At 36.1% G+C, this 14,280-nt stretch overlaps 1 protein-coding gene across 1 annotated transcript in view; it reads right to left on the bottom strand.

The window, feature by feature from the left end:
- Nucleotides 1-14,280, bottom strand: part of DNAH8 (dynein axonemal heavy chain 8) — a 402,529-nt gene that overhangs the window by 29,139 nt on the left and 359,110 nt on the right. The window contains exons 87-88 of the mRNA XM_051996876.1: nt 13,671-13,831; nt 6,310-6,466 (exon numbers count right to left, since the gene is read on the bottom strand). Coding sequence (XP_051852836.1) covers nt 6,310-6,466; nt 13,671-13,831 — 318 coding nt within the window. The remainder of the gene's footprint in view (nt 1-6,309; nt 6,467-13,670; nt 13,832-14,280) is intronic.

The raw sequence follows: 14,280 nt of genomic DNA, 5'->3' as shown, positions 1-14,280 counted from the left end.
CAATGCTCTTTCTACTGCTTCATGCTGCTTCCCTTCCTAGAGGTCTGTTAGCCACCTTTAGTAGCTGCTGCATATGTCATCACTGGAGTTATTATCTGATTCCAGAATGCCCCTGCCTCCATAACTGGTGCCCAAATATTCCTGTTACTCCAAATACTGCTGTCTACTCCTTCTACAATACCATAGCAATGTCATTATGGAGCTCTTTTTACCTCCAACAACGTGGCAACATTTCTTTATGCCTCTATATTGCTTCTTCCTCTTCAATGTATAGCTGAATTAGATATCCATAGAGTTAAATTTGTGAAGGAAACAAAACCAGTGTAGACATGATGGACTGGAACAACAGGAGGTTATGAAGGAACTAGAGTCCACAGAAAAGATGATAAAAGGGTTTAGGAGGCATGAGGCAGAGGAATGGATGGAAAAACAAGAGACTATGATCAGAGAGGAGGATTTTAGGGTTCAAAATGATAGAAATATTACAAGTATCGAGAACATATCTGATATGACTAACCCTTCAGCAGCTAAGGTTGAATAGAGATATAGATCACGGGAGTTGAGGATTTTGATAAACTTGCAGGTCAAAGTTTATCACAGGATTTCAACATGAATTTTGATGAAGATTGAGATTGGGGTAGAAAAGCCAATGAATTGAAGCTAGAGAAAGGAGGAGAATGACTTAAAAGACCAGCAATCAGAATCTGGCCAAGATCCTTTCTGGGAGGCACTCCTGACTCTTCATCTAGATTTTATTTTCTCTATAATGCTCCAGAAACCACTTTCAATCTGGAAGAAAGATCACTCCACGCCTGGATTTTACTGGAAATTATCCTGGGCCCTTATGGTCTCTCCTTTCCTTCCTTTTTGCTGGGAGGATTCTTTGCCAGTAATGCTTGCATTCCTGTCTGGGCTGCACTCTTAATTCTCACTTTTTCAACAATGCTTCTATACCAGGTATGTTAATTTCCCCCTTATGTCCCATTCCATTTTCTAGCTTCCTTTAAATACTGTCTTCCCCTCTCAATATAAAGGGCTGGAACTCTGAAAAGGTATACTTAAGACTCAATATGATTGATGAGATAATGATTCTCTGGCTAAGTACATACTTAGTGTGATACTTAATGTGATGTAATGATGTAATGCTCTACAACTGGCACATTCTCAGTATGGTGTAGTGATGTAATTGTACTGAAGTATTTAAGGGCTGAGGGAGGGACACAGAGGACTCTCTCCACCCCAGCTCTTAGCCACAAACACAAGAGAAGATTCCAGATTCCAGATCTTTGATCAACTAGGTGGCCCTCCTGCCATCTTCACTCCTCCACTAAGACCAAGGACTCTGGCTGATCCCAAGGTCCTCCAGAGAGCTAGTCTAGACATTACACATCAGAATGCAAGTTTATCTTAATGGTAGGCATTTCCTTCTAAATCTACTTCTAGCATTTGCAACAGTACCTGGCAAATAGCAAACTTAAGTTCCTGATGACTTGACTTGTTGACTTAGATGAAGTGAATCTCAAAGGAAGAGTTTGATGACAGAGAAAGGGTGTAAAAGTGGCAGGCAGGAGACAAGGAATATACTGGCTCCTGTTTCTGATCCAGGGTATAGGGAGTCATAAAAAAAGGATGAATGAGTTCTGGAGACACTGGCTAAGGATGCCATCTTATCTGGAAAAAGTCTGGATTCTGTGACTTTCAGAAGATAGAAACAATATGAAATGAAAGAATTTGTTAATGGAAGAATGGTGTTTGAGAAGCCTCAATAGAAGAGGAGAAAAAGGAGGAAAGAGACTACAAAAGAATTTGTTTGAGCTGAAGAAGAATGAGAATATAGGGAGAGATAAGGAGTGGGAGTGGAGAAGAGGTTTTTTTTTTTTTAATTTAATTTCATTTAATAATAACTTTATATTGACAGAATCCATGCCAGGGTAATTTTTTACAACATTATCCCTTGCACTCGCTTCTGTTTCAATTTTTCCCCTCCCTCCCTCCACCCCCTCCCCTAGATGGCAAGCAGTCCTATATATCTTAGATATGTTGCAGTATATCCTAGATACAGTATATGTTTGCAGAACCGAACAGTTCTCTTGTTGCACAGGGAGAATTGGATTCAGAAGGTAAAAATAACCCGAGAAGAAAATCAAAAATGCAAATAGTTCATATTCATTTCCCAGTGTTCTTTCTTTGGGTGTAGCTGCTTCTGTCCATCATTTATCAATTGAAACTGAGTTAGGTCTCTTTGTCAAAGAAATCCATTTCCATCAGAATATGTCCTCATACAATATTGTTGTCGAAGTGTATAATGATCTCCTGGTTCTGCTCATTTCACTTAGCATCAGTTCATGTAAGTCTCACCAGTGCTCTCTGTATTCATCCTGCTGGTCATTTCTTACAGAACAATAATATTCCATAACATTCATATACCACAATTTACCCAGCCATTCTCCAATTGATGGGCATCCATTCATTTTCCAGTTTCTAGCCACTACAAACAGGGCTGCCACAAACATTTTGGCACATACAGGTCCCTTTCCCTTCTTTAGTATCTCTTTGGGATATAAGCCCAGTAGTAGCACTGCTGGATCAAAGGGTATGCACATTTTGATAACTTTTTGGGCATAATTCCAGATTGCTCTCCAGAATGGTTGGATTCGTTCACAACTCCACCAACAATCAGTGTCCCAGTTTTCCCGCATCCCTTCCAACATTCATCATTATTTTTTTTCCTGTCATCTTAGCCAATCTGACAGGTGTGTAGTGGTATCTCAGAGTTGTCTTAATTTTCATTTCTCTGATCAATAGTGATTTGGAACACTCTTTCATATGAGTGGTAATAGTTTCAATTTCATCATCTGAAAATTGTCTGTTCATATCCTTTGACCATTTATCAATTGGATAATGGCTTGATTTCTTATAAATTAGGGTCAGTTCTCTATATATTTTGGAAATGAGGCCTTTATCAGAGAGAAGAGGTTTTTGCCTCAGTATATGGTAACTCTGAACCACAGAAATTAGGGGAACAGCTGTGGGATAGGAAAACAATTATTAAGCAGTTATCAAAAAAAAAAAAAAAAGGAAAGGAAGCTTGTTGTAGAAGCTGGTAAGGTGATGAATTCAGCAATCCAGACTTCTATCAAGCCTCATGCTTATCCTTGCTTACTCATAATTGATGTATTTAAAGTCATCTGGAATTGCTCATTTCAGATTTGTAGCTTTATAAAAGGCTCCAGATTCCTTCTTAAACTTCAGTATTAAACCTTGTACAGCCTAAATCTCTCTACCTCCAATATGAACCTCAAAGTTGGATATAGTTCAGATGATTACATGGATATCTTCATAACCCAGAATCAATGATAGTAGTGAGACAGAAGCAGATGTCTCCTTTTTGTGTGAGTCAATATGTCATTAATGGTCAGTATACCATCAATAAACCCAGAAGTTAAGGTACAGGGGGAAATGACTGAGTTTCCATCCCTTGAGAATAAAAATGGGCCTGAAATAGAGGGGTCATTTGGAGAAAGAGCTAACTAATCCTGGGCAGTATGAAACTAGGGTAGTCACTTCACTTTTTTGTCCTTTTGTATCATACTAGAGAATGGTTAGTGTTGCCTGGAAGTTCAAATCAAAATTGAAATGAAATTGAAAATGCTTACCAGAAAGATGTATAGTGAAGGATGCTTCTATCCCCTGAAAGCATATTTCTATCCTCTGTCCCTCTCCAGAGAGGAGTTCTACTTAAAACTGAAGTGGGACAGTGGGATTTATTGTTGATGGTATTAATGCCCTTTCTTTTCAGTGGCAGTAGTCCCAACCCACTTGGGCTGTTGATAGCAAAAAAAAAAAAAAAAAAAAGGCTAACCATGTAAGTTCAACTGCTACAAATAACAGGTGAAAGGACTTTATATCTCAGAAATCTCTTTTCTTAGTCTCTGAAAGAGGTCAGGCTTGTAATGTCTGAGCTAGCTCTCTGGAGGGCCTTGGGACTAGCCCAAGTCCTTGGTCTTTAAGTGGACAAGTGGCTGGTCCAAGATGGAGTCTGGAGCCTGATGTCTTCTCGGTGGCTTAGAGGTGCTGCTGAGAGAGCTGTGGCTGAGAGCACGTGGACAAGAGAGTCCTCTGTGTCTGTGACTCCTTTAAATACTCCAATCCAATTACATCATTACCTCACACAGAGCATGCCCTGACCACACTTGAGCATGTGCCAACTTGTCAGGAGAGTCATTACATCACTGTATTACCTTAGGTATATGTATTTGACTAGAGTGAAAAAATCAACAGCTAAAGAATTATTATCTCATCAACTATACTGAGTCTTAAGTATACCTTTTCAGAGTTCCAGCCCTCTACAAGGGCTCAACCCCTCCCCTCCCCACTTTCAATGATGATGGAGGACAGAATAAGTTCTGGGGCAGGGGCATCTGTCAACAAGGGCCTGCCTCTACCTTCACAGAGAAGAGAACTAAAATGATCATCATGCATGGTTCAGTGTAAATTTATTTAACCAACTTGCTTTCTCCCTTGCTTTGCCATTAGAATGCTGATTTCATTAGAACAAAGATTGTTTCATTCTTTTAATTTTTATCGCCATGGTCTAGCACAGTGCCTGACGTATAGTAAGAACTTAATAAACGAGTATTGATTAATTCTAGTTAAGCTAGGCTAAGGTAATAATACTTTCACAGGGTATGTATGTGAGATAGAAGAGTAAAAAGTGAGAAGGGAAAGGAAGCACAAAAAGAAAATAGGAAAATATTTGAAGGAAGGTGGGAATAGGGCACAGAAAGTTATTTTAAGTTCTTTTTTCCTCTTCCCAATCCAGGAATAATCCTCCTAGTAATACTGCCATAACCACACCACTTCATTTCCAAATCTTCAGTGATTCTACATTGCTTATCAAATAAAATTTAAATCTCTGAACTGGACATTCAAAACTCTTATCAAAATGGTTCCAATCTGTCAGTCTTTTTCTCCTACTCTCTTTTTCTCTCTCTTTTTCTTTTTAAAAAGTGTCTCCAAAGTCATAGAGCAGCTTTAAGTTTTCAAAGGTTTTTAACCTTTAACCTTTAATAGCTTAAAAAAAATAGCTGAGACTATGGGAGTCCCTTGCATAGGATTTTCCAGACCAACTGGGCGCCACTCTGTCCCTGCCTTTTCCCATCTCCACCTGTGTTCATATTCCTTTTGATTGAAATTATCCTTTTCAAGTCTTGTTTTTCTTTATGTTGAAATTATCTCCTTTCCTTGAAATGACAACTTAGAAACTGTCTCTTCCATAACGTCTTCCTTGACAATGACTTTTCTCAAGTAAAATTAAGTCTCTTTTACATTTCCTTTTACATTTCTTCTTCATACACATACACACACACACACACACACACACACACATATGTATGTATGCATGTATGTATATTTTATTTTTTTTCTTTTTATGACAATCATTTCTGGGAATCATCCCTTCTCCAGACTGAATCTTCCTTGGTGACACAGAAAAACAATTATATTCTGTCATAGTAGGAGAGAATTACATTCCATGATTGATTCTTTAGTCCCCTCATTTTCAATAATTTTCAATTATTCAGAATTAAGGCTTTCTTTTGGTAATCATTATATATTCTGTTTTTCTATTTATTTTGCTCTGTATCAATTTATACAGATCTTATTTCTCTTAATTTCTCACAGTCATAATTTCTTACTGAGTGATAATATTTCAACACAATTATCTTCCATAGTTTTTTAATCTATTCCCTATTCCACAAGCACCCTTTTGTTTCCTTTCTTTGTTATCATAAAGTTTGCTGGTATGAATATTTTGGCATATAATGAACTCATATTTCTGGCTTTAGCTTTCTTTGGATAAATGCCAAGTTAGTGAGATCACTGATTCAAAAGATATGGACAGTTTAATGTTTTTCCGTGTATAATTCCCAAAAATTCAGTTAGATAAATAGATATGGTATGGTAACAATATATTATCAGCATGTCTGCCTTCCTGTCTAAATTTCTTTCATTATTTTACCTTTTTACTCTTTGTTCTTAATAAATTCTTTTTTATCATACTTTTTAATCATACTTTTGGGTCTACCTGTTATATTCCTTCCTCACTCATTAGGGAAAGGGCTGTATAATTTCATTTCTGTATTGCTAATGTCTTGCACATAATTGGTGCTTAATAAATGTTGCATTGCATTGAACTAAAACATGTTGGTTCTGGAAACAGAAGACATACAGATAAATATCTTGGACATGAAAGTAAGAGACACACATATGCATCAGAGAAATACAGAATTAAAGAATATCACATCTTACCTCATGGGGTATATAATCAGGAGGTAATTTGCTGAGCATATCTTCAGCTAGTCTATAAACTATAGCTTCCCGAGTTTCACCTGCTGCTCCTCCACTTTCTTTTGGTTGAATGTTGGTAATAGTGTCCAGAACAGCAGAAGCGGTGTTGCTTTGATATCTGACAAGAATATTAAATCCTTAAGAATATGCCAAGGCAGGGAGTGGAGATAGGAAACATCTAGAGATGATTATTATTAAAGATTAAATATGTAACTGTTAGAACTACAAAAATTAAAGGGAGAAAAAAGCTTATGAGGCTTTTTCATAGAATCACAGAAACTAAAATATCTCCATAGATCAAGTAGAGAGCCAGGATAACATAATGGATAAAGAGGTACTAGACCTGGAATCAAATCCCACTTCTGACAGCCTTTATAACCTGGTCCCAACCTACCTTGTCAGACCACATAGTCTTAACATATTAATCTTCTTGTTCCTCACCTAGAGTGTTTCTTTTCCTGTTTGCCTGATTTTGCCCTGCCTGTCACCACCCTGTGGAATTTTTCTCACCTCGCCCTCATCTCTTGTAATCTCCATTTTCCTTCAAAATTCAGTTCTAGCATGTTTTCCTACATGATGGTACTTAGTGTGCTCACAGTCTCAGTTAATCTTATCTTCAGAATCTTTGTAATTAGTCCTCCACTACCCATTCCCACAGTCACAATAGTAAACCTTTAGGCCTTTATCTCTTCTCATCTAATTGTTTTAACATCTCCCTATTTGATCTTATTACTTTTAGGAATAGAAAAATTCCCTGCTAAGTGAAACGAGCAGAACCAGGAGATCATTATATACCTCAACAACGATACTGTTTGAGGATGTGTTCTGATGGAAGTGGATCTCTTCGATAAAGAGAGCTTTAATTGACCAAAGATGGACAGAAGCAGCTACACCCAAAGAAAGAACACTGGGAAATGAATATAAACTGCTTGCATTTCTGTTTTTCTTCCTGGGTTATTTATACCTTCTGAATTCAATTCTCCCTGTGCAACAAGAAAACTGTTCGGTTCTGCACACGTATATTGTATCTAGGATATACTGTAACCTATTCAACATGTAAAAGACTGCTTGCCATCTGGGGGAGGGGGTGGAGGGAAGGAGGGGAAAAATCAGAACAGAAGTGAATGCAAGGAATAATGCTGTAAAAAATTACCCTGGCGTGGGTTCTATCAATAAAAAGTTATTAAAAAAAAAGAAAGAAGAAGAAAAATTCCTTATAGCATTATATATTGTAATGTTCTCTAAAATATAATCGTTCTCTGGGAGCAGATTTCTTGTGGGGCTTCTGGAAGCAGCCTTAGTTTCAAGTTCAGAGTAATAATCACCTCAAATGCAGCCAGTTGTTAAAGTCCAGATCCTTTATTGTCTCCTTCAAAATAGCCTGGTTAGCTTTCTAAGAGGCCTATCTCTCTCTTTGGTTCCAAGAACTCTTGTCACTAGTCTTTTGCCTCTGCCAGCTTCTGCCTCTTGTCCCTCTGAATCCAAAGCCTCCAGCCCGCACAAAGGGGGAAGTTGGAATGAATCTGTCTTGCCTCCGAGAGTGGGCTCCTCCTCTCGTGGGCTTGTCCTTTAGTGGGTTTGTCCTTATGACTTGTGAATCTCCTGGACTTGTGAATCTCACACTAAATCCTGGCTCTGAGTCTCTCGGAAGCCCAACTGGACTTGTCCTTTTATATGCTCTTTTAGAGGTGTGAACTCTTAAAGGTGTGAACGAAGTACATAAGCATTGTCTCTATCATTTCCAGTGACTTAGCACCTTGTTTCAAGTTCTGGCCCATAATAATATATCATATCATATGATAGATCTACAGCTCAGTAGATTAATCTTCTATCACAATTTCTCTATTCAAAATTCTTCCATGATTCTCTATTGCCTTCCAAATAAAGTATCTCCCCACCCTGGCCTTCTACTTTCACTTGGTATAGTTTTCCAGCCTTAACTAGTACCACTCTCATTCACAGATACTATGTTCCAACCAAACTGGATTATTCTGCAATTTCCCTCTTTCCTTATTGCCTCTATTTTTTGTAAGAACAGGAATGTGATTTATCTTTAGTGCTCTATTTCAATATTCAAAGCATGCTTTGTTTTAGAAGACTTTTGACACTGCTCTTTTCAAAGGATCAGCCAACTTTTCTTTAAAAACGGAGTCATTTGGAATTTTATTCTAACCTCTGTGTTCTTATTGACAACATTGTTTGACATTTTAATAGCATTCACATTAGGAAGTCTTTTTGATAATACTCAATTTTCAAGTTCTTAATGTCTTCCTTTAAAACACGTTTTATAACCAGAGCTAAGACAAAATGTTTGAAAATGTTCTTTTATTAATGTGAAGGAAAAGTTGAATTAAAAGACAAATATAAATGGTTCAACTGTAATGTTACTGATTTCCATAAACTAAAAAATCTCTATTTTACTGACTATGTTTTTACTTATATCCCTTTATAGTTCATTTTTCCCTTTACTGTTTTTGAAACTCAGACATATGATTTCATATGTGTGTGGAGGTCCTATTGAGATAATTCCCTCTACTGATGCAGATCAACAACTGTTCTGCAAATTGAGGGTATTTTATGTTTCAGTGACTTGGCCAGGCTCATGCAGCCATTATGTCTTAGATATTTTACTTAAATCTAAGTATTGTTGACTCTTCTACCCACTATCCCCTAATGCCTCTTAGATTATTTGTAGATTTATGTGATCTTTAAGTTTTGGAAGATAGAATTAGTTGATGATCTATCAATTATATAGACGTTTTTAGAACTGGTAGGAACCTTGGAGATTATCTAATCTGATCTCAGTTAACAGATGAAGAACCAAGCTATAGAGAATGATTCAATCAATATCCCAAAAGTTACTACACAGTATATCCACAATATAAGGGAAAAATGGCACTCAAACTCAAGGTATTCTAATTCCTAGTCCTTTTCTCTTTCTGCTATTTAACAGTATCTCTTTAGTTGTTCACTGAGCAAAGTAATTGTAAAAACATCTTCCTCATGAGGATGCTCAATTTAAATTACTGAAATGATAATTTTTGCTGCCTTTATATAAGCACAATGCATTTATTTTAATGCAAATTAAATCTATAGACAATATTAACTGCCAGGTGATCTCCTTTCCCTGGATTGATTTATGTGTAGTTAGACACTATTTAGCTATCCAATCTTATTTAGGAATCCTATCAATCTGGTTTATCTTTCCTGAAGATCATATTTATTTTCACTTTGGGTTTTTGTTTATAGTGTTCTCCATTAACCTCCAATGATTTAAATCCTAAATCCTAACCAACCTTAAGTAAGCCCTTTCTACTATGAAATCTTTTCTAACTACTTCAGCCTAAACTAATCTCTCCTTTCTCCAAATTTCTAGTCTGTTTAAAATTAAACTATTTTATTTCACATATTAATTTTGTCTTCTTAGTCAAGCTTAATACTTTTTTGGGGGTATTTTCACTGAGCTAGTATGTTGTGTATATATATAGTAAGCACTTAACAATCACTAGGTGTTTAATTTTTTTGGTCTATTTTGTCCCTGTTCAGCATGTAAGCCCTCTGACAGTAGGATCACATGCTCCCTTGGATTGTACTATGTAAGAGTTTTTCAAACACAATTGTGATGAAGTTGCAAGATAGGTTTCTTTTTTTTAAATATTTTATTTTATTCAATAATAACTTTATATTGACAGAATCCATGCCACGGTAATTTTTTTACAACATTATCCCTTGCACTCACTTCTGTTCCGATTTTTCCCCTCCCTCCCTCCACCCCCTCCCCTAGATGGCAAGCAGTCCTATATATCTTAGATATGTTGCAGTATATTCTAGATACAATATATGTTTGCAGAACCGAACAGTTCTCTTGTTGCACAGGGAGAATTGGATTCAGAAGGTAAAAATAACCCGGGAAGAAAAACAGAAATGCAAATAGTTCACATTCATTTCCCAGTGTTCTTTCTTTGGGTGTAGCTGCTTCTGTCCATCATTTATCAATTGAAACTGAGTTAGGTCTCTTTGTCAAAGAAATCCACTTCCATCAGAATACATCCTCATACAATATCGCTGTCGAAGTGTATAATGATCTCCTGGTTCTGCTCATTTCACTTAGCATCAGTTCATGTAAGTCTCTCCAAGCCTCTCTGTATTCATCCTGCTAGTCATTTATTACAGAACAATAATATTCCATAACATTCATATACCACAATTTACCCAGCCATTCTCCAATTGATGGGCACCTATTCATTTTCCAGTTTCTAGCCACTACAAACAGGGCTGCCACAAACATTTTGGCACATACAAGTCCCTTTCCCTTCTTTAGTATTTCTTTGGGATATAAGCCCAATAGAAACACTGCTGGATCAAAGGATATGCACAATTTGATAACTTTTTGGGCATAATTCCAGATTGCTCTCCAGAATGGTTGGATTCGTTCACAACTCCACCAACAATGCATCAGTGTCCCAGTTTTCCCGGTAACATTCATCATTATTTTTTTCCTGTCATCTTAGCCAATCTGACAGGTGTATAGTGGTATCTCAGAGTTGTCTTAATTTGCATTTCCCTGATCAACAATGATTTGGAACACTCTTTCATATGAGTGGTAATAGTTTCAATTTCATCATCTGAAAATTGTCTGTTCATATCCTTTGACCATTTATCAATTGGAGAATGGCTTGATTTCTTATAAATTTGAGTCAGTTCTCTATATATTTTGGAAATGAGGCCTTTATCAGAACCTTTAACTGTGAAGATGTTTTCCCAGTTTGTTGCTTCCCTTCTAATCTTGTTTGCATTAGTTTTGTTTGTACAAAGGCCTTTTAATTTGATATAATCAAAATTTTCTATTTTGTGATCAATAATGGTCTCTAGTTCATCTTTGGTCACAAATTTGCAAGATAGGTTTCTAAGGTACCAGGAAAACACTCTTCAGGTTATAAAGACCAAATGACTGCCACACTCATGAAATGGAAGATATGGGACCATGACACTTTGCAGACACAATTTGATAAATAAAGCTTGAGTAGCTTCATTAGCTGTGGCCTTCTTCTTTGCAGAAGAGAAAAGAAAGAGAGACAGAGACAGAGAAAGAGAGAGACAGAGGGAAACAGAGACAGAGATAGAAAAACAGAGACAGAGACCAAGACTGAGACTGAGACCAAGAGAGACAGAGAATAAACTCATTGGTCTATGTTTGGTGATGGCTAGTGTGAAGGAACTGTGAAGACGAAGAGGACATTTGTTGTTCAGAAGATGATTTTTCTTGGCTATGCCAGAGATGTACTAACATCTTAATTTGGATATTCCCAAGTTATTATACATCCTCAGGAAAGACATACAGAGCAACTGACTAGAAGAGTTAACTACTTTGAAGTATTCCACAATATTTATAACAGCAAATGATTGGTGAATTGACACATCTATTGTAGAATGCTGAGGTCTTATTCACTATGGTCCTCAATTACTTTTGATCTTCACTAGATTGAATATCTTATTGATATTTAGACCAATACTCCCTCCACCACCGGAGACTTTAACCCTTGCTTGCTTTCTTACCCCAAATAATTCTTGGTTATATATTCCCATAAAGTATCCATAGAGGATTCACACAATACCTTCCTTTCACAAGTACAGAGGTGACTTGTTGAATTAGAATATCAATATACAATCACAGTTATTAATAAAGAAGAAATTCCTTTTGGTGATTCAGTAAGCAGAAGAACTTTGACCTGGGAGAGTTAATGTCTAAGATACTGCAGTTTATATCATCCCAGATTAGTAGTAAAGACAGTAATAAACAAGAAAAATGCAAGCTGGATGAAACAGGACAATTATTTATGAAATGGATAATTAAATATCTAATAAGTTATTGGTATCAAATGAGGAAATTAAACAGAACTTTGTTTTGATATATCTTTGTCCATGAAATAACAATGAGCATAAAAAAAAAATCTAATCCTAAATAGAATGTTGGTTGATACTGAAAGTACACATTTAAATGTTTCCTAGGAGAAAATGAATATAAAAGTTGTAATGAGGCAGTTGATGAATTTACAGAATATAAAAAGATATGCATAAACACTAAATAGTGAAAATAAGTAACTGTCTTTGGCATCAAAACAGTTGAATTTGCATAGTACTTACCTTATAAATCTAGATAATAAAACATGAATAAAGTATACATTTTTATGGTTTCTATCTCCAAGGTACACAATTACTTGGGAAAGAATTTACTTATTTTAAAGAATTCATTTAGTTTGAATCTTCTGTTGCACCCAAAACATATATTTATAAATAAAGATAAGAGTAAAATGTCTTCTTTTCTTCTCACTATCCCTTAAGGAAAACCAGATATAAGTATTCAAAGAACATAAAATTCTCCTCTATGGTCTTAAAAAGCAACAGAGACTTTTAGAATGTTTTGGCTCTGAGGGCTAATTAGCAACTTGCCTAACTAGAACCCTAAGGCTATTTCTACCTCATGGATGACTTCTAGATTTTCTCAGCTAGCCTTTTTTCATCTCCTGATCTTTAACTTTGGGTATTCTCCAAGTTCTCTGGTTAGCCTCTTTTTCTTCCCATGTACATTATTTGATGAATTGGTCCACTTCTCATGGCTTTGACTGTCTTCTTAATGACTTTTAAATCTTATAGTGAGCTAAAATCTCTTACTTCTTCTCAAGTTCTTTATTTCCAACTACCTAGAATATCTTCATTTAAGTGTCCCAGTAGTTGTGATTGTTTGTCCTTTGTTCTTGAAGAGGCCCATGACATCTGGAAGGACATGTCAAGGCTGAGAGAGAAGTGTGGAATTTCTGAGGTGTAAGTACCCACAATGGCTGGTTAGAGATGGCTCCAGCACAATACTGTCTATATCCTCCAAGGACCAGCTCAAGTGCACCTCTTTCATAAAGTCTTCTCATACTACTCTAATCTCTCTCTGAACTCTTAACTCAGTCCTCTTTTCCAGTGTGTGACTTTACCTAATAAAATAATCCCTTGATGCAATGAGTAAAGTAGATACATCCTATATGGTAGAATCATGGAGTCATATATTTAGAGCTAAAAAACTTCCAACTTTTTTATTTCACAGATGACCAGAGAGGTTAAATAGTTTGTCTAAGTCATCTAGCTAGTGGGTCAAATCTACATGCTCTGAAAGGAAGCACACTATCTTTCCCAACTTATGATACCCCTTTCTCTTTTCCTCAGACACCAGAAATCCAGTTTATGGCCCTGATAAGGAGATATAATGAAAAGCATAGGCTGTAAGGCTAGTCTTATCAATGTGGCCTATAAATTCAGAAAGTTTAAGAACTTACGTGATATCAGCATTAGGATGGAGACCAAAAACTTCAGGATTGTCCATTGAAGGGAGTAACTGTATATAGTCAAAGTATTGTTCTAAATTTTTGCATACTGGGATTTTATAACCCGTATAAAAACAAAATGTTGGTTCGAACATCTTTTCACTGAACCAAACCTATGTAAAACAAAATTATAAAATATAAATAGTAAGAATTTAAATATAAACATGGAAAGCAGCCATACCTTTTTACATTGGTTTTTATTAATATTATTCTCACCATTGAGAGAATAAGGACAAATGAATACTAATTAAGCAAATTTATAAAAGTAGGTCAAAACAGAAACACAATTGGGGTTTAGCCTCTTTTTCATACTATTTATAGCATCTAAAGTACTTTCCACATAATGACTCTTTAAGGGAGGTAGTACAAATAATAATATCTTTATTTTACACATGAGAAAGTTGAAATCCAGACATGGGAAATGACCTGCCCAAGGACACGTTATAAGTAAATAAAGAAGCACAGCTGAGGTCCAAGACTTTTGACTTCCCAAGTATGCTTTTCATTATATGAGACTATTTCTGGTGCTTTTCCCACATCACCCTTTAAGGAACAAATATTT

The sequence above is a fragment of the Antechinus flavipes genome, chromosome 4, assembly GCF_016432865.1.
Source record: "Antechinus flavipes isolate AdamAnt ecotype Samford, QLD, Australia chromosome 4, AdamAnt_v2, whole genome shotgun sequence".
NCBI classification, from domain to species: domain Eukaryota; kingdom Metazoa; phylum Chordata; class Mammalia; order Dasyuromorphia; family Dasyuridae; genus Antechinus; species Antechinus flavipes.
The sequence above is the reverse complement of the archived record's forward strand: the minus strand, read 5'-3'. Positions and strand labels throughout refer to the sequence as shown.